The 26,523-nt window shown below is 38.2% G+C and overlaps 2 protein-coding genes and 1 pseudogene across 11 annotated transcripts; 2 read left to right on the forward strand and 1 right to left on the reverse strand.

Annotated features, from left to right (window-relative positions):
- Positions 1 to 1,736: 1,736 nt before the first annotated feature.
- Positions 1,737 to 5,730, reverse strand: LOC131308796 (12S seed storage globulin 2-like). Of its 3 annotated transcripts, XM_058335814.1 has the most exons (6): positions 5,435 to 5,587; positions 5,302 to 5,332; positions 4,006 to 4,198; positions 2,948 to 3,247; positions 2,173 to 2,548; positions 1,737 to 1,988 (listed from the first exon to the last, which is right to left on the reverse strand). In XM_058335814.1, the coding sequence occupies exons 1-6, from the start codon at positions 5,491 to 5,493 to the stop codon at positions 1,841 to 1,843; spliced, it is 1,107 nt and encodes a 368-aa protein (XP_058191797.1). In that variant the 5' UTR covers positions 5,494 to 5,587; the 3' UTR covers positions 1,737 to 1,840. The 3 variants fall into 3 exon arrangements, with proteins under 3 accessions (XP_058191797.1, XP_058191798.1, XP_058191799.1); XM_058335815.1 differs by lacking the exon at positions 5,302 to 5,332 and having other exon boundaries at positions 4,006 to 4,217; positions 5,435 to 5,730; XM_058335816.1 differs by lacking the exons at positions 5,302 to 5,332; positions 5,435 to 5,587 and adding an exon at positions 4,319 to 4,655 and having other exon boundaries at positions 4,006 to 4,217.
- Positions 5,731 to 10,250: 4,520 nt separating this feature from the next.
- Positions 10,251 to 13,215, forward strand: LOC131307099 (3-ketoacyl-CoA synthase 7-like; annotated as a pseudogene).
- A 3,355-nt stretch (positions 13,216 to 16,570) lies between these two features.
- Positions 16,571 to 26,523, forward strand: LOC131308797 (phosphatidylinositol 4-phosphate 5-kinase 8). 8 transcript variants are annotated; one of them, XM_058335824.1, is made up of 10 exons: positions 16,571 to 17,473; positions 18,150 to 18,229; positions 18,404 to 19,474; positions 19,658 to 19,825; positions 20,332 to 20,497; positions 21,939 to 22,049; positions 22,142 to 22,329; positions 22,821 to 22,975; positions 23,668 to 23,833; positions 25,973 to 26,523. In XM_058335824.1, the coding sequence occupies exons 2-10, from the start codon at positions 18,213 to 18,215 to the stop codon at positions 26,268 to 26,270; spliced, it is 2,340 nt and encodes a 779-aa protein (XP_058191807.1). In that variant the 5' UTR covers positions 16,571 to 17,473; positions 18,150 to 18,212; the 3' UTR covers positions 26,271 to 26,523. The 8 variants fall into 8 exon arrangements, with proteins under 8 accessions (XP_058191807.1, XP_058191803.1, XP_058191802.1 ...); XM_058335820.1 differs by having other exon boundaries at positions 16,571 to 17,464; positions 18,096 to 18,229; XM_058335819.1 differs by having other exon boundaries at positions 16,571 to 16,801; positions 18,096 to 18,229.

Below are 26,523 nucleotides of genomic sequence, written 5' to 3' on the forward strand. Positions count from 1 at the left end.
AATTCTAAATCCAACCCATTTTATGGGCTAGTGGTTGGTTCGCTTTGATGATCTAATCTGTTAGCTTTTGTAGGTCTCGTCCTGAACTTTAATCATACCAAAAATCATATTCATCGGGCATCGCTCAATGTCTTTTGGAAACAAATTTTAAATAAGGAAAACGGACTCAGTCACACCGGATCAAATCCATTTTTTTGTTCGGTTTTAGTAATAGCAATGTGTTGACAAAAATATAAATATTTCACCCAAAAAACAAAAATGTGATCGATGAACATGATTTTTTGCATGATTATAGTTTTAGATCTTCAAAGCGAACGAATTCATTAATCAGAGTAGCTTAAACTTTTTAGTTGGATCTGATACGCTGCAACTAGTAATAGTTAGAGGGTCGGCTTTGTTTGGTTTACATTTTAGAAAGTTATTTTTGAGAGTTGGAGTGGTAATGAATGGAGAGAGATAGAGAGAAAGATTTATTAGAAACTGTGCCGAGAGTTAAAAGTAACTCTCAAAATGTTAAACCAAACAGAGTGCAAACTTGCACTTAAAAGATTCAACTGGCGTGCCTGGTTTGGTTTTTGTTTTCACGGTGAGTTTTGAATGGCATTTGCTAAAAATCATTCTTAAAAACGAAGCACTCATTGTCATTGTGATGGGTTGAAAAACATGTTTTGCTGTATGGTATCGAAGGTGAGTTGTGGTAAGTATTTTCGATATACAGTTGTAAGTATTCTATATGGACCGGTAAGGAATTGGGGGAGCATGCTTAGGGACAACATGCATGTTGGACCAATCTGGGTAGTTCGTGCTCGGCAATAGATGGCTCAGATTTTATCTTGGTCGATGGCTGAGATCTGTTCGGTCAAGATGAAATCTAGGTCGTCCATTACTGAGCACGGACGGCCCAAAAGGGCCCAACACACGTGTTGTCATGAACCCCGAATTCAGTGGTAATATACTTACCATTGCACTGGAATTGTTACCACTCCGTATGGAATACTTAGCACAATTCATTTTTGGGATACCTTGCACGGATGCACCAAAACACTTTGATGTACCATAGATAGACTTTTAAAACCAAACCCCTAGTTCTGAAAAAAGCAGCAGCCCGATCCTACTCTACCTACCCCAAAGTCCAGCCCACTCTAGCTACCTCTAATGGTATCAATATTTCCATATTCCTCTTTTTTGTTTGTGTTGGGGCTTATGTTAACCCTGTTGTTTTTATTGGTAATAGGCCATAAAAATCGATTTGTGATCTTCATTTTATGCCACCGAACATACATTGTGGTATATCGTTAAGCGTCGTTCATCGGAGGGAGACAGGCCCCAGTAGTTTTTGAAAGATTTGGAGGGAGGGGAGGTGTTGGGAAAGGTTGTTGAAGGATGGGAAGGTGTTGGAGTGGGTTGCCACTGGTGGATTTAGTTGGTGGCAAGTGGTTGCTGGAGGCCATTTTAAGGTTTAAGATGGGATAACTTGGATATAGGTATTGGGATTGAGACAGTGCAATTTTCTCTGCAAATTCTTCCCAAATTGATTTGGACAGTGCAAGTTCAAAAATCATAATGATCATCGATTGCGTTATGTGTCGTTCCAAAACAAAAAAACAAAAAACAAAAAACAAATCGATTGCGTTCTGTTTCAAAATGAAAAGTAAGCCGATAGTGACATCGTTTTGTTAAAGTTTTGGACAAACTTTTTACTTACCTGTGTATCGATCATACTCGAGAATAAAAAAAGAGCTCAACTGTCAATTTATTTCTTAGAAAGCAAATACAACATTATAAGAATGAGTAAATCGCAATGCTTCACTGGGATCCTGATGCTTAAGATCTGATCTGATTAGAGTTCAATCTTCGTAGGCATGGGAACCGTGTTGGCCAAGAAAATGTGGGCAAACTCTGGACTGACAGACAGAGAAGCTTGCAGAATCACAGGGGAGAAAGCTTTCCAAATTGATGTCTTGCCACTTAACTCCCAAATCACAGGCCTGCAAATGAGAGACGAGCGCAAAAATTATATCATCACAAAATGCACGTTAGCGAGATTTGAATTCTTGACCTTCTAAAGTTGCGTTAAATTAAATAGTTGGATAATTAGCGTTGGTAATGAACATATTTTCTTTAATTAGCTTTTAGAAGTTGATACGAATTTCTAGTTCCGTGAATGCTTACTTTGACGATGTTAAGACTGATAAATACTCCATTCCTTGCGCATCTGCAATTTCTATTGCCACAACAAACCGCGGAACCACAAACAATTCACCTGCCTTCACTGTCGCGTCGAGCAATTTCTCACCGTTGGCACCGGCAAATTGGACCCTTCCGCTGCCTTTGATAACGTAAGCCACTTGAACCAAATCCGTCACGTAGGCAGGCTGGAACACTGCATTTCCACCAAGCTTGACGTGCTTGAAACTGAGTCCGACTTGTTCAAGTGATGTAAACTCGACTGCTGTTGTTAAAGTCGAAGCAAATTCATCATAGTTTTCGGCGTAATTTTGTGGCTGGGGGATTTGAATTCCTTCGCTGAGCTTGACGGCCACGCCTCCTGTTACCAGAAAATTGATCTCAATTCTCACAGAATATAACAGTTTTTGAGACAGAAAAAGAAAAACCTCACATAGTATACATTTCGTTCATGCGAACTTGTGCTTAAAGATTCAGCTGGCCCGGCCGCCTTGTTTCGTTCTTGTTAAAAGCAAAACTTCTCAAAAATCATTGCTAAAAGCAAAACACTCATGGTTATCATATCTTGTATTTTCTTTTTCGAAAAATCGTCTCCATCATTTGGATGTTCTTCTCGAGAAAGGAAAAAAATTTCTCAAAGATTTCCAAAAAACAAGGTTTTTCTTAGAAAATGAGCTTTGAAATTGGTGAACCAAACTCGAATGTGAAATGAGTTATCCATCCACGTAATAACTAAGTCTTGGATAATTTGTTTCTTCACCTGTTTGGTTCTCCACCAGCTTGTTTGCTTCGTTTGGGTTCAAGTTATAAGCTTTGGAGATGAATTCCGTCGAGAAACCCCTCAAGACACCTACAGTCCCGGTCAAGAAGGAATAGGTCATTTCGCCTGAAATTTGAGATATGGAAGTTTCCCCGATGAATACGATGACTGTATCAGAGTCCCCAGCATTGAACCACCACGAGACTAGTCCAATAGGTATTGGTATCGCATCTCCTTCCTTAATCACCACCACCTTTTCTTTGGAAGCGCTAGGGGACACCATTCCAACTGTACAACTCCCTGAGGAATCATAAAAGGTGAAAGTGGTAGAAAGTGAAGCGAAAGACTTGAAAGGGAAATAGAAACATATTTTGTCGCATATGTTTGATTGATTAGGAGGCAAGATATTCTTTCACACAATGAAAGCCATCAGAATTTTTTCTTACTATCTCCCTAAATTCAACATACCCATTTCAACTAAAATTACCATATTACAAAAAAGAAGTTACCCGGGAAAAAAAAGAACAGCTCTAACGAACAACGAATAACAGTGAATATATGCACTGTAGGGGAATGAAATTCTTGCACTTTTTACCACTGATCTCTTGCTAAACAAATACATGAAAATTCGTTTGTCTTCTTTTCTTCCCCTCCCTCTTTTCATGGTTTTCTAGTGTTCTCTTATAGTTATCGAGTTTATTACAGGATAATGTTCATGTGGAATGTCGGGCCTTCCGATTTCTGGCTATTGAACTAGTGTTTAAGGTCAAACAAGGGCCTTCCGATTCAGATCCTAATGTTGAAAAGTCACTCAAATGATTATTTTGCCAAGCAAAGAGATAAAATTGTTCTACATATTGTGTAGTAGCATTACAAAGTATATATGCATCTATCTCTATCTTTTGGTAAGCATTGCCTGATGGAGAACGAAGCGATCATACGTATGGCAAGACTTGAACCATTAACTTAATCGTAACAAGCAAGAATTCTGACTAAATAAACAGTGATTCTCGGTGCAAACGAAGTATATACGTGAATGAAGTTAGGGAAGAGTTTACCTTGAAGAACATAACTAATCTTCTTGGAATCTGCATAGTGGGGCAGAACAAAGCCATGTGGATGCAGAAGAAGAATTCCAGCACCAACCTTAGACTCACCAAGTAATGGGAAATTGGAACTTGACCAACTGTGATATGATCCCCCATCTCCCTCAAAAACCGTCGTGTCTGCCACCCGTGGTGAATAAGCGTTCTTTTCTGTGTCCGTTTCTCTTCAGAAACAAACCATCAAAGAAACAGACCAAGAAGCAAAAAAAAAAAAAAGAACACAATGAATTAGCTCTAATAAGAAAAGAGGAAATTCCATACGTACCCATTGCCTACATATGCACACAGGATGAAGGAGAAGAATAGAAGTTGTGGTATGCACATTTTCTCAAATGAAAGAATAATTTTTTCAGTAGTCACTATGAATATAAAAAAAAAGTGCAAATACCCTTCATCTTCAAAAAACAAAAAGGGTTCAAATTCCCTCACGTTATTTAATAGCTGGTTACAAATTCGTTCAACATCGGTAAATGTTGGTTTTACCCTAACCTAATCTTGAATTTTAGAGGAGTAGATGCAAGAAAATGGAGCAAATAGTGGTTGCCCAAAACAGTAGAAGAGGAAAACAGGGGAAATAGGGCTAGGGGGCAACTCTTAGTTAGCTGCTGTTCTTTTACATTCAAAATACTATTCTGGACTAGAAGGTGGGATTAGGATTAGGGAGAACACAACGGCCTACATGCTTTCCATTATTCCTAAGTCCCGTGTTTGCTACATCCACGATTAATCATTGGACTGGACAAGGTGAGACTAGTTGTCCATTTAGTACCCCATGTGGGGGATTAACATCCGGGAGAGATGTGTAATATATTAGCTTAGTCCCCCTCCTCCTTATTATCTCCCTCCGCATCCAACGGTCAAAAGTAATCTTCATCGTCTTTATCCCATTTTCCCAACTCTAACCAAACACAGCCCAACTAATTTTAGTATTCACGTAACCCCATCTATTATCCAGTCGACTTCACTTGTCCTCTCCATCTTCATTCGTAATCCCATTTTTTCCAATCCTCCATAAAACTAATCTGACAATCAAACGTGGGATCCTTAAACAAGATAATAGACTTGGGCTTTACCTAACAAATAAGCATAATAACAAAATAAATTGAGCTAGCCCATTACAAATATGACATTTAGCCCAAACACGAAAATAATACTTGACCCAATTACAAAATAAACATGAACAAGGCATCGACGGAAAATTGGAACTTGACCAACTGTGACATGATCCCCCCATCTCATGTCTGCCACCCACGGTGAATACGTGTTCGTGTCCGTTTCTCTTCAGAAACAAACACCATCAAAGACACAGCCAAAATGGAAAAGAAAAAAAAAGAAACGCAGTGAATTAGCTCTAGGAAAAGAGAAGGAATTCTGTACGTACCCATTGGCTACATGTGCACTCAGAATGAAGGAGAAGAATAGAAGTTGTGATATGCACATTTTCTCAAATGGAAGAATAATTCTTTGGGTAGTCGTTGTGCACAAACAGATTATGCATTGACATATATATATATAACTGATGGAGGAGGGTTGGTCTTTGCCATAAACTAAGAGGGGACGTCATAGATTGATTTTTCCCACATCTTTCAGCCCATTATAGGAAGGCCAGCCAGACAGAGGCCGACCATGATAGAAGACAAAGGCCAACCAATCAACCATGATATAATCATAGAACTACGCAAAGGCCAACTATGATACGCAAAAGACTACGCAACGCCCCCCATGACACGTAACAACTTGCACCATGTGATAGAAGAGAAAAGGGGAAATGTACTCCGATTGTTCAGTCATAGTCTCCATAAGTAGTACTGTTCAATTATATGTTTTTCTAGTTTTCTAACTTGTTGAATCATGGACCACATTTGATCAAAAAAAACAAAAGAATCATGGCCAGATATATGGACCACATTGTGATGGGCTTGTTTATTGATGATTCACATGCTTGTATTTATGGTAGTGTTTACACCCAATTTTGGCCGAAATAAAGAAATGACTGTTAGACACCATCTATGGTGCTAAAGGTCAGTAGTGAAATTAAAAGAAGCTCTCACTCAAGCCCAGAGCCTTGGTTTGCCCATTCTTGATGTAGAGCATGGCCCAGATTCATGGCCAATATTTAGGGAAGTATGACAAGGCCTGAACCTTTGCAATAAAAATTCAACAAAGGTCGTTTAGGCCTAGAAGTAGTGCGTCCAACCCCTGTTTAGGTCATCTTTCTCAGTAGGTCCAAATCAACCAATATCAGGGCAGGCTTGTTCTTAAAGGACCAGGGGCGAGACAGGAGGCCTGGGTCCTACATGGATTGGATTTATGAAGGAATCATAACGAGCCCTATGCGAGGCCCAGCGTTTCGGGGCCCCGGGACAGTATTCTTTTGTGTAGAATCTTGATGAAGTCTCTAGAAAAGGGGTAGCTTAAGGCTTAAGGAGAAGCTTGCTAAGAGAAGGAATGGGTCCCATGCCACAAGTTTCAAGGTGGGCCTTCAACTCGTGGCCGGCTAAAAGGAAGCTGCTCACAAGTAGCTTACCTTGGCCTTGTTCAGCTTGTTGCACGAGGAAAGATGGATCAAGTCCCAAAAATTCCTTTTGTGTCGAAGCTGCTCCCTTAATGGACCAATCCGGAGCCTTTAAAGTACCTCGAAAGTGAAAAAAAAATAACTGAGGGATCTACGGGTTTGCAGAAAGGTCTTGGTCTTCAGTCTTGGAAGTCCCCAATATCTCCATTTTGGCAAGAATTGGGCCTGAAAAGGGATATTGCAGGCCTCATGAAAAGGGATATTGCAGACCTCAGGCAAAGATGTCAACAAAGATCTTGGAGTAAAATGCAAGAAAAGGGGAGTTGGTGCACATTCATTGGACGTTTTTGAAGCTGCTCAAGCTGCCAAGGTCCAGAAGTGGATGCCTATAAATTCCAAGACAGAAGGCCTTGTTAAGGGTCCACGACCTCAAGAGCCCACGGCTTATGCAACCATATTTTCATTCCTTCTTTTCACGAACAATGCTTGAATTCACTGCAAAGTAGTTAAAACTTTTCTTATTGTAATCCTTGCACCTAAACTTTGTTAAACTGTTAATGGAATTCGTTTGATTCAACTTCAGTTTCATTTATCTTTCTTTCCATTTTCTAGCAACGATTAGGAAATTTCAAATCCTTATCCAGCAAAGGCAAACAACGAACCTTCTCCAAGCCTTACCCTTTAGGTCTAGCACAATCGTCGATTAGAAGTCAGATCGAGGCAATTAGGCCTTGACTACAAGTTTGGACCGTCATTTGGTTTTGGAACGCCCGCAATATTAGCTAAATTAGTTTTGCACTTTTTGTGGAAAACAGGTAGCTGCATCTCATTGTGCTTAAACATCTTGTTACACCCTCGATTTTAAACATAATGATAAAGGATTTTCATAAATAAAACCTCACAATTATCCTTATGATATCCCAAAAAGGATTTAACAAGTCTATTTCCATAAATTACACTTTAAAGTTCAAATGTTTACAAAAAGTACATCATTGGCTCAATGGCTCCGAAACCAACAAAAGTATCAAATAAAGTTACAAATACATCTTCCAAAAAGTGATTTACAAAGATGGCTAAGTAACTTCTTCAATGTTAGCTTTCAAAAGAGTGTCCACGCTCAAGCACTCCAAGCATGCAACTACTGCCCAAGGTTAGTACCTGAAATATAATGTAAGGTTTGAGCAACACTAGCCCAGTAGAAAGTTCTAATCTAACAATGTATGCAGATGAAATGCAGGAACGGTCATAGGATGAACAAAGGTTACAATATCCAATGGGAGAACAACAATAACAATTCAACATCAACCTTTCGTTTCCAAAACCAATCGTGTGTCTTACAGAACAAACTTTGAAAACACCATATGTCAAATGTGTCTCGTACACGTGTCATGAGCCGAAGCTCTTACTGAGCCAATTAAAGGACCCCAATGTCCTCTGCTAGGCTCGTTACCCATTCGGGATGTCCTGAAGTATCAATCACGAGCGTATAGCTCATACCGGGCCAATTAAAGGACCCCGATGTCCTCTGCCAGGCTCTTTACCCATTCGGGATGTCTTGAATGTTCTCGTCGTGTCTGTAAGTTTCAAAATCCTTTTATCAACACGCTCGTATCGTTCAAATCCAACTTTCATTTATAAAATGATTCTCGTGAAATCAAGTTCAAATGAGCATTAAGGTCATAGATACGTACGAGTATTCAAGTTAAGGGATCATTCGAGGAGTATTAGAATGGGTTGGAAGTGATTGAAAATCAAAACGGTGAAGTACAAATCAAAACAGCAAAAGCTGGAGATAAGCAACAAGTATCGATAACAAGGGAAATGGTATTGATACCATTTGGTCCAGAATCATTCCAGACGCAAGGGTATTGATTACAAAGGCCAAAGGTATCGATAACAATAGATTTTCTGGGTTTTGGAGTTCAAAGGTATCGATACCTATGAAAATGGTATCGATAACAACGGGTTTTCTGGGCTTGGTAACGTAAAGGTATCGATAACATAGCTGTTCGAGCAGATTTTCTGCAGATTTCAATGGGTTTCTCAACAACAACAACCACAACAATATCAACAACGATCAATGGCAAGAATCAAGCTACAAGAAACAAGTCATAAACATATATTGATAGTTAGAACTCCCAACCTCAAGATTAAAGGACGAATTTTAAGGGTTTTCCAAGCCCTAGCCTCAAATTTTGAAACCGAATGGAATACGCCTCCACCAAGCTCAAACCAGCGAAGGACGGGCCACAATCCGCGTAAGAGTGAATGATTAAAGGCTGGTTTGTAAGGATTTTGGGTGATTTGGGTGGAATTTGAGTGAGAGTGAGAGTGAGAGTGAGAGATGAGAGCCGAGAGAGGGAGGAGTCGGGAGAGTGAGAGAGTGGAGAATGGGAAAGTTATTCCCTACAACCTCACAATATACACACTACACACACATCACACTTTCACCCCTCCATTGCAACACCTTATCACTTTAGCCCCAATTCTCGATATTTCAAATCAATTTCCTCCTTTTTATTCCTTATAAAACATTTAAATAGATTTTACGAATTTACGGGTCTCTACACATCTCCACAAGTGTGTGTGAGAGAGAGAAGAAAATGTCACGATTTAATTGTGTTTACTGTTTTGCAAATTTCTCTTTCTTATACATTCATCCATCACCACCGATCGACACCGTGTACTTCCTTACCACTCTCATCCTCCTACTCTTCCTCCACGCTTTAATACCTTTAACCATATCAACTACAAGTTTTCTTCCAAATTCAATTACGTTTACCTCATCGACTTCTCGTGTTACCAACCTTGATCACTTGTGAGCAGGGCCGGCCCAACCCAAGGCCTGGGCCTTGGGCACCCTAAAAATGTCGTCCAATTTTTGGGGCACTCCAATTTTTTTAGTATTTGGGTTTGACTATGACTCTTTTTTAGCCCAATACCATAAAAAAAATGTCATCCAACATGCAAATAAAGGCCCAAAAACTCAGATGACCCAAAAACTCGATGACATTTTTGTAAATCAGAGAACTAATTAGTCCATTTTCGAAAAAAAAGAAAACCAAATCTCTGGCACATTTTTTCCATTATAGCCTCAAATTGACTAAACAATTACCTTCTCGGATTCCTCGCGGCCGTAGTGGCAGGTCTAGAGCAAGCAAGCACAAGAAGGATCGGATCAACACATCTCAGCCCATCAATTCCTTCAAGAACAATTACCTTCTCGTCTATTCCCTCATGATGGGTAAACCAATCGCCGATCCTTGTTGTCAATGCATTTGCGTTACGTCTCACAATTTTAACTTTATTTACTGCAATTCATTCATTTCGTGCGTCTTGTTATATCGCATTTGATCGGATCTGAGTGCAATAATTTATGAGAATTAAGCTGTTCTTTTCTCTCTCTTTTTAATCTGGATCTGAGGTATTTTGCCCTAGATTTGTTTGCATTGGAGATTTTGGGCTCTTTTGATGTGGTTGAAATCATCGGATCTAGACATGTACGAAATGTAAAAGCACTCAAATTGAGCTTGATCCACCTATTGATTACGAGCGATAGAAGAATACATGAGTTTTTATTTCTCGTAATGTAGTAGATGATCTGAAATTTAACGTAGTACTATTTTCATTTATTTTCTCAGCAAGAAAAGGTCACATAGATTGTTAGGTTGTGTTTCCGTAGATGTGGATTTCAAGTGAAGGAATTTGTCATGAAGAACTTTTGCTTCTAGAAATGCAAGACAAGTAGTATTCAAGTGATACTCATGCATAATTGAGATAATATATATTTGCCTATTTAAAAACTTTGTATTTTGTGTTCGTATGTAATAATTAGTAGAATTTTAAATTGATTTTGCTTTCTCGTATTTTTATCGTTACTGTAAAAATTGTTAAATATTAGGGGTAAACTTTTTTTAATTTGGCCTTAGGCGCTCAAAACTCTTGAGCCGGCCCTGCTTGCAAGTCACCACTGCTCTTTTCATCGAACACAGCGAACTGATTGTAAAATACTATCAGAGAGAGGCCATAGATTTCCAAGTGAAAGTAGGCAAGAGAATAAGGATGGGAGGCAAGGCTTGCATGCACCTTGCAATGCACAAAATCACACCTGATAAGTGCTCTGAACCCAACCAAGAAATTAAAAACCGAAACGGTTCACTTCACAGTTGTCGAAATACTTTTCTGCAAACACAATGTAGATTCCAAAACCACTGACACTGTCATATCGAATTGCATCCTCTTCTGTCCCACACCATCCATTACGGCTACCATAACAAACAAGGTTGGACTCTGAGCATGTCAAAAGCATAAGCCTCAGTGGAATGGGATGCAGTGTGTTAAAGCATCCAAGGAAATACCAATTGGCAACGATGGGAGAGGCCATCTAGGCTAGTGGCGGCTCCAGGAATTTGTAATAGAGTGTTCAGAAATTACCTTTAACTCTACTGGCTAATCTCTTAACCAATAATATAAGTACAAAATGTCATATACTAGTATAAATAGTGCGGTAAAAAAAATAGCCTTTATTCTAAAAAAAATTAACTACGAGGCAAAATGATAACTTAAAAATATATACTTGTTTTTTCAAATTTTTTGAAAGTTGCATAGTAGATATTGTTTTGAGAATGGAGGAGGATTTTTTTTACAGTTGTCTTAGATGAGATCTCATATTTTGTGCCAACGTTTTATCGGCGTATTAATCTACTAAAACACTTTTGAAAGAAACTATAGTGAGTATGTTGAGACTGACCTTCTCGAAAATATGGTGTTCTTGAGGATAACATGAGGAGATTTAATTTTCTATCGTAGTCTGAAATTTGAAGAAATATTATTCAAGTTAACGGAGTTTGCAATGGAGTTGAATTTTTTTAAAGCTATGTCCGTAAATTCTATTAGCTAATAAGACAAAAACCAATGAAGTAGTTATAATTGTCATGAATGTGGAATTAACACATTTAGACCATCGATAATAAAGGTGGAGAGGTAACACAGAGCATAATACTTACACCAATAGATTCTTTTTTTTCTCTTTCTTTTTCAATTTCATTATTATGATTATGAGTTTTATTTGAAGTAATTAATGTGTTTAATGTTCAAATATGAATTACGTGGATTGATGGGCCGTAATTGGGTTATGATTGATTGTTCAACTGATTTTAGGTTGAGTGTTCAATTCTTTTTGATTCAAGTGTTCAAAACTATTAGAATTAGGTGTTCATTGATATTTAAATTGGGTGTTCAAAAAAAGGTTAGCCCATAATTTTTACATATATTCTAAGCAAAAAAATTTTGTTAGGGTGTTCAGTTGACCATGGAAGGCTCTATGTAGAGCCGCCTCTATTCTAGGCTCATATATTAGTTTTTGAGGTGATAATTAACCGATGTCTAACACTTCTAACACTCCTCTGAATGTGCGACCCCCGACTCGCAAGTGGAGAAGTCAACAAAGGATCCAAAACATACTGGATCACAATCAAACAAAGTGCAACTATGGCACAAATAAAGAGGAAAAGCCTCTGAAAATCTAGCTCTAATACCATGTTAAAGCATCCAATGCAATACCAATTAGCGATGAGGGCAGAGGCCGTCCAGGCTCATATACTAGTTTTCGAGGTGATAATTAACCGATATGGGACAAATTCCAACATAGTGCTGCAACACCCTGTCTGGACCCACATGGGATATAATGATCAAGCTTACAAGTTGGTCTTCCAATAAGTGGATGAAGACGGGAATCTGGGTGTGTCACTGTCAAAGGATCTTTTACATTTAGAGCATTTCCAATTTAATACTCTATTTTTGCCTTCATTTCTTCATTTGAGAGTATTAAAATAATATATTTTATTGCAAAAGCGATTTTGGAGGAAATCTAACTCCAACCCAATACTCTATTTCTCCTTCTATTTCTTTAAAAACTCATCCCAAATCTCAAACTTCCCCACTTTCCCTCCAAAAGTCAAATTTTCATTTTTCTAACTTCATTAAAAAAAATACTCAATATAGGTCTTATTTTGAAGATATTGTACATATCTTTTGATTGGTACCAATTTTATAAATGATTACTGTATCAAAACTAATTTGATGAACAAAATGGGATTTGGTGAGGGTGAATAGTGAAATGGAGGACATCCTCTATTTTTTTCTCCATCCTCCATATTTGGAGTACCAAACTTGATCCTCTCAAATGGAGGAGAAAATAGAGGATGGGTTGGAATGGTATTTCTTCCAAAAATGATCCTCTCAAATGAAGAAATAGAGGAATGGAGGGTGCATTGGAGATGCTCTTATAAGGCAACTCTTTGAAAATCAACATATCAAATTTGGGTCCACTTGTCTTGATTTGCAGAAAAAATTTGGACTACAAAAAGGGCAAGGATATTTACATGCCGAATTTCAAGAAGGATTTTGTACATTTTTGCATACATGCCTGTGGAACCCGGAAGGGCTGTCATTGATAAAGTTGAGGACAATTCGAGGCTAACTGGCTAAGTATGGAAGATACAGAGGCATCAAGGAAGATATTGTATAGATTTGGTAATACTTGATCTTCATCAGTTTGGTACGAGCTTTGTTATCTAGAGGCAAAAGGAAGGGTAGAGATGGGGAATCAGGTTTGGCAAGTTGCATTCGGTAATGGATTCAAGTGAACAGTGCAGTGCGGATAGTACTGTGGAACTTGATCCTAATGTGAGAAATGCATGGTCAGATACAATCCTATCCGATCGATATCCCATATGTTTTTGACCATTGATTCGCTAAGTCTGCGACAATATTATATTTGTCCTGATCATGAACTAACATTTTTTTTTTCACCTTCTACGCAGTTCTTCCCCATCACAGTGTAAATGTTGCCATATTTCATGAGTAGGAGTAGGACTAGTGACGTAGAAACAAGGTTTAGCATTGAGTAATATAGAACATGCAACTTAAAGAAAAGAATCAGTAAGCAAGAACATGTGCAATGACCATTACAGTAATTTTCACCTGTAAATGAATACAGAAGCCCGACAAGTTGATTCTTTTGGCAGTTCAACATGCATTTTCCTAAATTATAATCTACCAGAATGCCATAAACTGTAAAAGCATAATCCCAGCTCCCTACCCCACAAGATAATCATCCTACTTTCCTACCCAGCTACCCCTCTCTAACCATTTCTATTCACACTTCCGAGTTCCGATCATCAAGAGAGTCTACTTCCTATTACATTTCTTTACCAATGGTTGGTACAATGGAGATCGAGGTACATTAGGCTGTTCCAGACAAAGATGGAAACAAAGCTAGCAGAAAAGCTTTGAGTTCCTGCCTTTAGCTACACTCTTATATTCTTCTTCTTGCTTTTGCTATTCTGGTAAAGAGTTAGAACTTGAAAACTTACAAGAAAGTGGTTCAGAGAGTGAATTAAGGCAAGTGAGGGAAAAGAAAAGTTTTCCCAAGTGGGTTTTAGGAGTGTGTTCAAGCTCAAAAACTGAATTTTAGAGAAGCATTTGAAGCTCACAAACTGGATTTTGAAAAACAAACTTGGAGAAATATGATTGGAGATTGAGGACCATGTAAAAGAACCAGTTTTACCTATGGTTGTTTTCAAGTAGGAAGGAGCTCACTTGCTCATGCTAGTCACCAGTCAACTGCTTCTACGTGCTAATGTTCGGTACTTGACAGAAGCAGAAACCTAAAAGATGATATTTGTGTTTGCACCCACAAAAGTCGCATTTACCAGGACAATCAACCCGAGTCCTCTCGATAGTTTTCTCTTAGGGTCCACATTTCTTTAAAAATACATGACAAACCAACCAGATCAACAGCGTGCCAAAACAAAAGATATATGCCAAGTCATCTCAAAATTCAAATTATGTTGTTTCCTTGCCAGTGGCAAGTTGCCACTAACTTCTCGACGTATTACCTACCATTAGGCAAATCCTTGCTTCTTTTGTTGGGTGAGGTACAAAAAGAGAAAAGTGCCTATAAACTAATTGTACAGGCAACAGCCTTAGTCATATCTTCAAAGTTTAAGTATGTCAATCTTGTCCATTTATTGCATAACCGACATGAGATTTCACCCAAAAGTATCCTAAGCCATTTAGCAAACTTGATAAAACAAAACCTACAAACAATAGTTCAGGTGGTCAAGCACATAAAGTTGCAAGTTGAACTCGAGCAAAATTGTTCGTCTTTCTTCTACAAACTAGGATAATACCCAGTTGAAATTTCATATGGACATTCATGGTGTAAAATCAGTTCCTGTAACACAGTCCAAATTGGGACAATTTCACATGTCAAACACATAGAAGGCAATGCATAAGCATTAACTAAGGATCTAAGTTGAGAGAACCCTTGCAAGAGCTGTTTACAAACCAGATGATTGGTTTTGAACAGGGAAAATAGCACACAGGATCAATGAACCCCGCGTTCAAGACATGGACTTAGGAGTTTGTTTCCTCTGAAGGTCTCAAGCAATATCAATTCTTTTGTTGCCGGTTATATACCCAAGATCATCCACCTTTATAGCCTTGTGAGGGCGCGAAAGGTTGAGCACTAAAATTACCAAACCAAGTCCTACACAATTGCTCTGATACCATTTGTAATGCCCCAAGCAGGCCACTAGCCCAATAACTTGATTTTGATTCACAAGCCCTATGACCCAAAATACTTAAGCCCAAGGTACTAGTAACAGTCCAACCCACAATGTTTTTTATATAACAAGATCATTTATATAGACTTTCGATATGGAACAGGGCCAGCTTTAATTGTGTTCTCGCAAGTAGGCAATGCAATTGAGCCGAGATCAATCGGAGTGGACGTAAACTGATTTAGACAACCAAGGGCAGAACTAACAATTGATTCTGCCTGGGCTAAATCAAAAAAAAATTTAGTGGGCAAAACAGTGTATATAATGTGCATATGGGCAATCTCTAAGAAATAAGGCATGTAATCCATTCTATGTACCGCGCATATTGTAGCACCATCATATCCTTGACCTCGCATAGTGTAGATTGTAACGAGTGAGGACATCAGATATCTATTTGTTAAGAGTTAATGCAATGGTGTTTTTAATGCGCCTAAAGTTCGATTTAAGAACATCAAGCACAGGTTTCCTAAAGTTCCTTGAGTTGATTAAACTGGATTTTCAACTCTGAAAAATCATCAAAAACCCAGCCCTTGACGGTAGTAGAGAGGGAGAGAACATAGAAAAGAAAGAACGTATCTTAACAGAGTGGTTGAGAGGACTGGGCCAAAATGGGTTGGTAGAATAGATTGGGCTAAAGGAAAAAATGAATTGGGCTATTTGTTTCAATGTAAATTTTTTTTTCCAAAAAACAAACTTTAACGATGGAATTCAATTCAGGAGAGAGAATTGAACGTGGGTCTTGCAGTGGAAGACAGCAGGATCATTTCGAAAAATAACTTATCGAAGATTTAAGTTAAACTAAGTCATTTTCATCTAATTAATAAAAAATCTTAAAACCAAACACTGAAAAATAAGTAAAACATTTTACTTGAAAATATTTTACGCCGCAGCACTCAAACAAACAGAACACACACACACCCCCCCCCCCCCCCCCCCCCCCCCCCCCCCCCCCCCCCCCCCCCGCTTTTTTTCTTTCTTTTTTTTTTTTTTTTTTGTGTTTTCCGGAAAACCACATGAGCTATGGCCCACCACCTTAGCCTTAAGGTGGTTCCCACAACCGAGTTATTCGAAAAAACAGAACAAAGTGGGGCAAAATGTATTTGATGGACCCCACGAGATTAGGATCGAGAATGGGGAACAGAGAGCCGCACCCCGCCCGCCCGCCCAAAACATAACTTTTGTTTTTATGCTTTCCGTGGCAGACATTCCAACGCCACGCGAATCCTGTACAACCGGGACACATCTCCTCCCTCACGACGACCCAATAGAGGCCCACGGTCTCGACCGGCCGGTTCCAAAAGGGGTGGATCCCACTGTCTGTATGATCGACACATGTCTTGTGCCTTTGGCCTTTTCCTCTCTTTTATTCTTCTAGAGTAGTGTGCGGAACAGGGGAAGAGAAGACAAAAGACGAGGAGAACATAGAACTGTTTGTCAAGCTTAATTTACAGGCAACAGTACAAGAGAGGGGGAAGAGAGAGAGAGAGAGAGAGAGAGAGATTTTTGGACAGAGAATTCTGTTGTTGATTCGGTTGGTGTTGAACATCTAGGGTTCCGATTGGTTTCATTCACTGGATGGTCCGATCAATCTGTTGCAGGTGAGTTGGTTTGAATCTTTAACCATTGTAATTGAATTGAACAGAAATTGTGATATCTAATTCAATAGAATCGATCGTATAGGTGTAGAGTTACTGAGTTAGTGTAATCATCCGTGTTCTATAGCACTGATAATCGATGTTTAATCATGTGAGAGAGAGAGAGAGAGGGAGAGAGAGAGAGAGAGAGGGAGAGAGAGAGAGAGAGAGAGAGAGCTGTGTATGTTGTATGTGGTTGATTCATCAGCAAGTTTGGCTCGAGCTCGGCTCGTCAAATTTTCATTGAGCTCGAGCTCACCTCGAGTTCGTTGAAAAATTTTCCGAACGAACCTGGAACTTCGGATATCCGGAAAGTTGCTTGATATCAATGAGTTCCTTGAATTTATGAAAAAAGTTTGAATTTTCTTTGACAAAAATGAATGATTTGTAGTTCTCATTTTGGGAATGATTTTTAGCTCTCAATTTGGGACCGAACAATGATTTTGGGCAGGGGGAGTTTATATTAGCACTCTCTATGTCCTGTTTCTTTTCCCCCACCTTTTGGACAAATAGACAAATAGACGTACGGTAAAATGAAAACTTGATGTGAACTTCAAATGCCTAAAGCTCTACTTATGTGCACGAATGCTTATCTTATATGTCTGGCATTATCCATATATTTCGGCCTGATTTTGGTAAGACAGGTAGCTATTCATGTTTTTAAAATACAGCATGGATACACATATATCCTTGTTCAAGAATTGCGTGGCTCCCACTAGTTCACTTATTTTGGAATTAGAGATGTATATTTTTGTGTAATTTCAACATCTTTTTATGAAATGAATCACACGTAGCACAACAAGAACATAATAAAATGTGCACGAATGCTTATCTTATATGTCTGGCATTATCCATATGTTTCGGCCTGATTTAGGTAAGACAGGTAGCTGGCTATTCATGTTTTAAAAAACAGAATGGATACATGTATATCCTTGTTCAAGAATTGTGTGCCTCCCACTAGTTCACTTATTTTGGAAATAGAGATGTATATTTTTGTGGAATTTCAACATCTTTCTACGAAATGAATCACATGTAGCACAACAAGAACATAATACAAAGGAAGCCATTGTTTTTCCTTCAAGGTAGTACCCTATGTGCAGCCATTATTTTTCAGCCATGCCTTTCAGTTGAAAGGATAAAAAGCATAAAAACCCAGTAATTCTTTTGTAGTACAGTCGAATTGGATTCTTTCAAGGGTTCTCATAGTCACTGTGTTTAAAAGGTTGTTTTTGCAGTTTTCATACGAAAATTATTTTCATTGTTCAGAGCATCATGATCTAGTATTGAAGAGATTCTGTCTCATTGCTTAAAGTTGGGCAGGATGTTTAAGATGAGTTCATAAAAGTCAAAAAGGACTGCTACATCCGTTATTACACACCACTCATGGAGAGCAGCGAAAGGTTTTTCTTTTGTAACTCTATAGCCTCTGTGTTTCCCTATGGTGATAAAATGGCAGTTTGTATTCACATTCAAAGATTAATAAAATCCTTTTTCGCCGTTCAAAAAAAATATTCATTCTAAAGTACACGGTAATTTTGTTGATTATTTGGTTGAAGTCTACCATGTACTTTCAGGAGCGAAAAACTCTTCTTAGAAGGAGACAGCTATGTTGGTAATTTCAAGGGAATCTTTCCCCATCGCAGAGGTAGGTACACTTGGTCGGATGGAACGGTGTACGAGGGTGAGTGGGAAGAGGGAAAAATGACTGGGAAAGGACAGATTTTCTGGCCTTCAGGTGCAACTTATGAGGGTGACTTCTCTGGGGGTTACCTTCACGGTTTTGGCACCTTAACCTGTTCTGATGGGTCTATCTACAGAGGTGACTGGAGGATGAATGTTCAACACGGACTTGGTAGAAAAGAGTACTGTAATTCTGATGTTTACGATGGTTCATGGAAAGAGGGAGTGTATGAAGGCAGTGGTTGGTATTCATGGAGTAATGGTAACACGTATATTGGAAATTGGAAGGGTGGGAAAATGTGTGGAAGAGGGGTTATGAAATGGGAAAATGGAGATCGTTTTGATGGGTTTTGGTTGAATGGGTTTAGACATGGTTCAGGATGTTACAGGTTTGCAGATGGTAGTTATTATTTCGGGACATGGACTACGGGCCTAAAGGATGGCCAAGGAACATACTATCCTGCTGGAAGCAAACATCCGTCACTACGAAGGTTGTGTAGCTTTGACAGAGACAAGGGCAAGAGGAAAGAGTTGCTATCTCATAGTTCATCCCAGGATTTGCAGGACAGGGTTACAAGTCCTGGCGTCAAGCGTAGTCTTTCTGAGAAGATTTCTATTAGCAGTGTTGTAAGAGGTTCTGGTCGAATATCACACAGGACTGCATCACTGGATGGGGGTTCGAGTAGTCGCGATTCCATCAGAGAGTTTTCATCTTGTGACACTTCACACATGTTATCTCATTCCTCTGATGGAGGTGAGCATGACATGCTGGATAATACTACTGTTGTATTTGATAGGGAATACATGCAAGGAGTGTTGATTAAAGAGAGGATTCGAAGAAGTACATTCAAAAGTAAACAGCGGAGAAAACATCATACGAAAGAAGTGAAAAAGAGGTCATGTGTGGACATTTTTGAAGGTCATAAGAGTTACTATTTAAGGCTTAATCTGCAACTTGGTATCAGGTAATCAAACTGAAGAAAAAGTTTTTTATCCTTCTAGTATTACCATGGGTGCTACTATTAATAATTTGTTTGGTTGTCATTTGGAGTATCTGAGCTGGTGTCCGTGAAAGTGCTTCCTATTTGTTTGTTGTTCTATTGTTTTCTTATTCTTCATTGCTGGAACATCTGATTTGAAGTTTACAGGTACACTGTTGGAAAGATTACCCCAGTACCAATGCGTGAAGTGAGAGCTTCAGATTTTGGAGAACGAGCTAGAATACAAATGTATTTTCCAAGGAAGGGCTCCCAGTTTACACCTTCGCATCATTCTATTGACTTCTATTGGAAGGACTACTGCCCTATGGTATTCAGGTATTTATCGATATGGTGATGCTACACACGTCTTAGCATGACCAGTGTGACATGAACTCTTCCAATTGTAACTGTGTCCACCTGTTATAACAAGGGTATGTGATAGGCGTCCAACCCCAGAATACTAGACATTTGTTTCCTTTGTATTGTAACGTTTTGTTAGAAGCTCACATTTGATATGAACCAAAAATCTAGCATCTCACGTGGATGGGAAAGACAAACCTCTTTTTTCCCTAGATCAAAGTCATCTTAGTTTTGCCGTGCCCTACTGGTTCGTCCAATGGTATTCCCATCATATGTCCATGCGTTATACATCTAAGGACTTTCCTCCACAGCCCCTATCCATTCTCTATATTTTGGAATTAATATATGTTACTTAAAGGATGTATCTTTCTTGTTCCGTATGCTATCATGTTGTGAATGCCCAAGCCCTATGTTTTTAGTACCTTTTCTTAGAGCATGATGGTCATTTTTTAATGACTTGAACCATGCATGGATATTCATAGGAACTTGAGGGAGATGTTCAAGCTCGATGCTGCAGAGTACATGATGTCCATCTGTGGTGACGATGGTCTAAGGGAACTTTCTTCTCCAGGGAAAAGTGGCAGCATTTTCTATATTTCTCATGATGATAGATTCTTCATTAAGACTTTACGAAGATCTGAACTGAAGGTTTGAAAGTACAATACATTCTTCCAGCATGTTAGTATAATTGCTTCTGCACTTGAATTTAGTAGTCAGATTATCTCCACTTAATATTTATCACATGAAAGGAGAAAAGGAATCTTGCATGAAACTTCGTTATATGGAAATGAGATGACATTTTCCTTGCATTATGGATTTGATTTCTTTTCCTAATAAATTTTTTTTTTTGTTTCTGCAAGGAACAAAATTTGCATTTGTTTTCATCGAAATGGTTGAAATGGTTCTGTTACATAGGAGACCATAACGAAACACGGATGGCATAACGAAATTCCAGCATTTCCAACAAATACATTAGAATACAGAGATATGCATTGGAAAACAAGCAAAACCGAAGTAGTGTCAACACGGATGTGAATTATTTGAATACACTTCACAATTTTCATTTCATAACGGGTTTTTTATTTTATGCAATTTTTTTTCTAATGAGTTACTCAAGGGATGTATAAATATTAATATACTTGATTACCATTTATCTGGCTTTGATGCTCTTAGGTTTTTAGTTCGTGTTTCTAACATTGCTTGTATTGTCAATGTCCTTTCTCTTTTGAAATATTACCCAAATTGTCGCTAAATGTTTCCATTTCTATGCTTGCCGAAACAAGACAACGAACCCGATATTTTGATCCTTCAGATTTCATACTAATTCTGCAAAATGTGAACCCAGCTAGATAATTTCTGTTCGGTTAAAAACTGCAATGCACCTTTTTTTATTGTCAAGACTGCAAAATGTGACAATCCTATTGCTTGGTTGTTTTTGTAATCCTTTTTATGTGGTAGAGTTAATCACATCTAGTATTTTCTTCTGTTAATTACACTTCTCTTGCGTAGTGCAATATACACCTTTTACGGACTCAGAGAGGATAGTGGTAGTAGTAAATTTAGATCGAAAGAAGAATTTTCACCTGGAGAAAGATGTAATAAGATTTGCTGTGCATATTGAAACTGTTTCTCCCCCCCTAAATGAAGGAAAGATCAAATCTGATGAGTACAAGCAGAGAAGGAGTCTCTTGCCTTTAGCATTCTTAGTGTAGAGTAATATCACTACTGCTCTTCAGAATTGATCACACCATCGATAATCTTCTAAGTCAATTTTCGTGCTCTACCTACTAGCTGAATGATCCTTTTGGATAATTAGATAGAATTGATTATAGCTTTTAGTATCCTGAATTTTTCAGTGTTGTGATGTTTACTGGGTGTTGAGAATGTGATGAACCCAACAGTCAAACATAACCATTCCATGTCGTAGAGGTTACTCGGTAATTCAACTCATTTTTGTGTTTCAATTGAAAGACTTTGAGGTCACCAAGGAACATTCATATTGATGTATCAGTTGACTTATATTGTGATTACTGATTAGCGATCCACATGAAGAAAAGAGGTTGACCATGATTTCTTTAGTGCTCTGCAGATTCTATTGAAGATGCTTCCTAGATATTATGAACATGTACTAGACTATGAGAACACCCTGATAACAAAATTTTTTGGCCTCCATCAAATAACGTTGCTATGTGGGAGGAAGGTTTGTTGTAATCATACTGGTCTCATATTCTTCAGTTCTGAAATTGGTACATTTGGATCAGTGTAGGTTTTTATAATCTATTTCAATTTCAGGTAAGGTTTGTAGTCATGGGGAATATGTTTTGCACTGAATTGCGAATACATAGTCGTTTCGATTTGAAGGGTTCAACGTTGGGAAGAACCACAAATCAGGATGAGATCAACCAGAATACCACTTTGAAAGATCAAGACTTGCCCTATGAATTTCATATGGACAAATTACTCCGCGAGTCACTTTTTAAGTGCGTTCCTTTCTTCTGCAGTTTGTGATATCTGCATATTACACATTTATACTTCGAGAAGAAGTGACATCAAGAGATAGGCCATAAGAAAACTTCACAAAATAGTGGAGTTAATTAGCGAAAAGAAATGAATGAACAAACTTCTGTCATTCCGAGTTGATGCTTTAGGTGGTGTTCCAAATAAATAGTAAAAAGAACTTTTAGAAAAAGAAGGTTTTTCAAGCTCAAAAAATGATGTGTTTATGTAAATAATTTTCCTACCAATATGGATCTTGTTTGATAGATCTCATTGAGATCTTTTAAACGGTGCAAAAAAAATTTAAAAAATATTTTTTATTTTTATTATATTTAAGCTTGAAAAATCTTCTTTTTCTAAAAGTTCTTTTTACTGTTGATTTGGAACACCACCTTAGACTGTTCCACATATCATTGAACATGCGGATAACTTCATCCACGGTCTAATAGGTTTTTGCTTCCTTCTTATACTGCAGACAACTGAAGCTAGACTGCACGTTCCTTGAATCTCAACAGATAATTGACTACAGCCTTCTATTGGGATTACATTTTAGAGCTCCTGAACAACTGAATGCGCTCTTGGAACCCCCCAATGCACTGCTCAAGCATCAAACCTCGCATGAAACTGATGGTAGATATCCCTTTCTGTGTGTAGATCTTCTGCTGGGAGTTGTACTAATCTATTTTCTATTGGTGGTAGTACATATGTGTAGTCAATATTTGAGCTTGGATAATATCTCGAAAATTGTGGCTCATTGAGTTATTTCTTTTCTTGGACTTTGCTTTTGGCGATAGTAGTGATTGATAAGGTCATTGAGTAGACCATGTTACATTAGATTTTTTGTGCATGGAATTTGATTTTTACTCATTTGAAGACTAGATGGATGTGAGGATATAAACTCTCTATGTGATGTTAGCTGGACAATGGTATATCAGCTCCATTTGTGTGCCTCACCATCTTCCTCTTCCTTTGTGCTGTGATGTTTTCTATTGTTGTTTTCATGGGTACTTGTGATTATGGTTTCTGGCAGAGAAAGGGAATAGTTGGAAGATAACAAAAGGAGAACAAATAGTCTTCACCTCCTTTTCAGTCAATTGGCGATGGGATTTTATAGTCGACCAACAGTCACTGTTTTTTTTTTGATCGGCAACAGTCACTGTTTGTGTGAACTGTAATTTCCTAGAATATTCAGTGTTCACATGCTGATACGTCCAAACGAGCTCATACTTACTTTGGGGGGGGAAAATCATCACCCCCTGACTTCAGTTTTATTCTGTATTTTTAGTTAACTTATGGTTTTCAGCTTATATCACCTTTTTTAGGTTCAAACTCGCAAGAGATCTCGATTCCTCCAAAGGCTCTGCTCCTAGTTACTCATGAACCCAGCTCTGTCAACACTGCTCCAGGACCTCATTGTAGAGGGCAGACTTTGAGAGCATTTTCGGTTGGAGACAAAGAAGTTGATCTTCTTCTGCCTGGAACTGCAAGGTAACTTACCTTTTCCTTGCTTTTGCATGTCTATAATATGTGTTTACATCTACGTATGAATGTATGTATTTTTGTAAATATAAATCAACATGGACAAATATAAACAGAAAGGCTGATGCATGATCAAGCTTAAAGCTCTGTTTGGTTCATTGGCAACTTAACTCTATTTTCAACCTATTTAGCTTGTACTGATTCCTTACTATGCTTAGCTCAAGGCATGGAGCCAGGATTAATTGACAAATGGGTCAATTACTTGCAGCCATCTATAGTTTGATATGACAAAAGACAAAAAGTTTTAAGTTTCCAAAAGTTCTTTGGGGCGATCGGGCAATATTTATGGGATCAAATATGAAATAGAACACTCAAGTTAAAGGTACTTTAGCAATTTATTTCTACTCGGTGGGGTAAAGTGACCCTACATGCCAATGCACCCGTGCTTAGCTCAGTTGGGGGTCATGGACCTCATGCATAAAATGAAAAAAAAGAAACTTTTTTCCGTATATAGTAAATAGAGATTGTATGAAGAAAAGCTATAAGGAACTCTTTATTTTGGATGTCTTTTCTTTCTTTTTTTTGTTGTTACCATTTCCAGAGAACTTATCCATGATTTGTTAGGTTGAGGGAGTATGTGAAGGATCTCAGTTTTCACTCCATCCTTCTGTTCTACCATTTCTTAAACTAAGAATCTCACTAGTGTAGCATGACAGTTGAATTCCCTATTTGCAATAACTTGTAGGACATTATCCTCCTGTTTAATTAAATCCTAATGATAAATCAGACGATTCTAAATGGGGGTGGACACATGATTTTACGGTATAAATGATATTGCACTAGAAAATGGTAATTATCATTTTGGCCCCTCCAATAACATGATAAGTTTACATTAGCTCCTTCCGAATTCAAATACTTTTTCCATAGTTTCTCCAAAATCTCAGTACTTTTGCCTTGCCCCTTTGTTTGCGAAATTCCTGCATCTGCTACTGCTTCTAATCAGTGTCCTAATTAACACTTTAAACATAAAACCTGGAACCATATTTCAATGATTTCATCTGAGTATACCTTTTTTGGTTAAATTCCATGTCGATCGGTTTGAGAACTGGTATACCTACGAAGGTTTGGAGGACATTTTCTTTTCAATATCACTCTTATTGCTGTCACATGGTTGTTCTTCACAGTCCTTTCGCCAGAATACTAAAAAATAAAGTAGCTGGCATTCTCTTTTGTTCCATTGGATGCTAAATAACAACTTATACATGGATGAGAACCATACTTTATTTTATCAGTGTACTCAATTAAGTGATCACATTCCAGTTGCATATTTGCCATTAACTTACATTGGTAATGGGGACTCATTAAACTGGAATAACCATAACAGTTCTTTCTTTTTAACAAGAGGCAGTTTCATTTCAAAAGCCCGAAGGCATTACAAAGATTTCATCACAAGATGCAGGAATAAACCAAAACTACCAAAATCTAGACTACAAGCATATGCAAAGCTCAATGACACATTCTACGAAAGCAGACCAACAAGGTCGGGGATATATAGAGCCAGTCAAAGATTTGGTAATAGAGAATCACATAAGGAACCCAGCTCAGGCACAGATGAAATCTAAACTTCGTTAACCAAACAAAATCATTCCACAACGGGAGGGGAAGGAGAAATTCAAGTGACTCCAAAATAAAAATTAGCCGTTAGAGACCGATTCCAAAGTCGCCGAAGTTGAACCTCATTGCTGGAGAGAATGGTAGGCGTTGGATCCCCCTCCCCCAACGAGCTTAGATCTGGAGAAAGCTAGAGAGTTTTATGGGATACAGATAATGAGAGGTAGTTTTGTTTGCTTTTTACCATAACAATTTTTAATCGCATATTTGTCAGAAACCTAAATTCGACTAGCTTACTACATGTGTAACACAGACACTTCACCGGAAACGTACAGTGTTGGACACGGAGACGCTCTCGACACTTTTCTGACGGTTAATCTCAAACCAGCACCAATATTTTCTAGGTCCTGAGATGGAAATTCCTAAACATTCCCTTACATATAACTACTAGCTCTGTTCTAGCACTAAAAGGTGATCCATTGAACTGATTTACTATGAGAGCATTATTTCATTTCCAACTATTTCCAATCTCCTTAGGTTGCGAGTGCAATTAGGAGTGAACATGCCAGCACAAGCAAATCGCAAGCTTCTGCAGGAAGAGACCGATTCAGTGGAGGTGGAACTCTTTGAGGTTTACGATGTTGTTATTTATCTGGGCATAATAGATATATTGCAGAACTACAACATGAAGAAGAAAATAGAGCACGCGTACAAATCGCTGCAACATGATCCTACGTCGATCTCTTCTGTCGATCCCAAGACGTATTCCAAGCGTTTCATTGGTTTTCTGGATAAAGTGGTTTTCCCTGATCGGAATAATCCTGAAGGTGGGTAAATTGTTTTTTGTTTTCACAAGTATCATGGTCGTAGAGCTGTGGTCTTCTGTATAATTAAGCATGCTTGAACCGCGTGTAATTTTTTTTACCACACACCATAAAGCAATGTTATCGCATTGTATATATATGCCTTCTGATGAGTTTGTACAGCAAAATTGGCACATAGAGGGTTACATGTATCCAATTCTTTCGTTTACCGTTCATACAAGGAAATAAAGCCGCAATTATTTGGTGATTGTAGATTCGTTCTTA

This window comes from Rhododendron vialii, chromosome 11a, assembly GCF_030253575.1.
Source record: "Rhododendron vialii isolate Sample 1 chromosome 11a, ASM3025357v1".
In the NCBI taxonomy this organism is placed as follows: domain Eukaryota; kingdom Viridiplantae; phylum Streptophyta; class Magnoliopsida; order Ericales; family Ericaceae; genus Rhododendron; species Rhododendron vialii.

Excerpts from the sequence above, each read along its gene's own strand:
- LOC131308796 (XM_058335814.1), bottom strand. The coding sequence starts at position 5,493 with ATGTGCATATCACAACTTCTATTCTTCTCCTTCATTCTGAGTGCACAT. Across the intron at positions 5,333-5,434 it reads AGTGCACATGTAGCCAATGG|AGAAACGGACACGAACACGT; the intron begins GTACGTACAGAA and ends TTGTTTCTGAAG. Across the intron at positions 4,199-5,301 it reads CGAACACGTATTCACCGTGG|AACGCTTATTCACCACGGGT; the intron begins GTGGCAGACATG and ends GACACAGAAAAG.
- LOC131308797 (XM_058335817.1), top strand. The coding sequence starts at position 16,771 with ATGGTCCGATCAATCTGTTGCAG. Across the intron at positions 19,475-19,657 it reads AATCTGCAACTTGGTATCAG|GTACACTGTTGGAAAGATTA; the intron begins GTAATCAAACTG and ends TGAAGTTTACAG. Across the intron at positions 23,834-25,972 it reads CTTCTGCCTGGAACTGCAAG|GTTGCGAGTGCAATTAGGAG; the intron begins GTAACTTACCTT and ends CAATCTCCTTAG.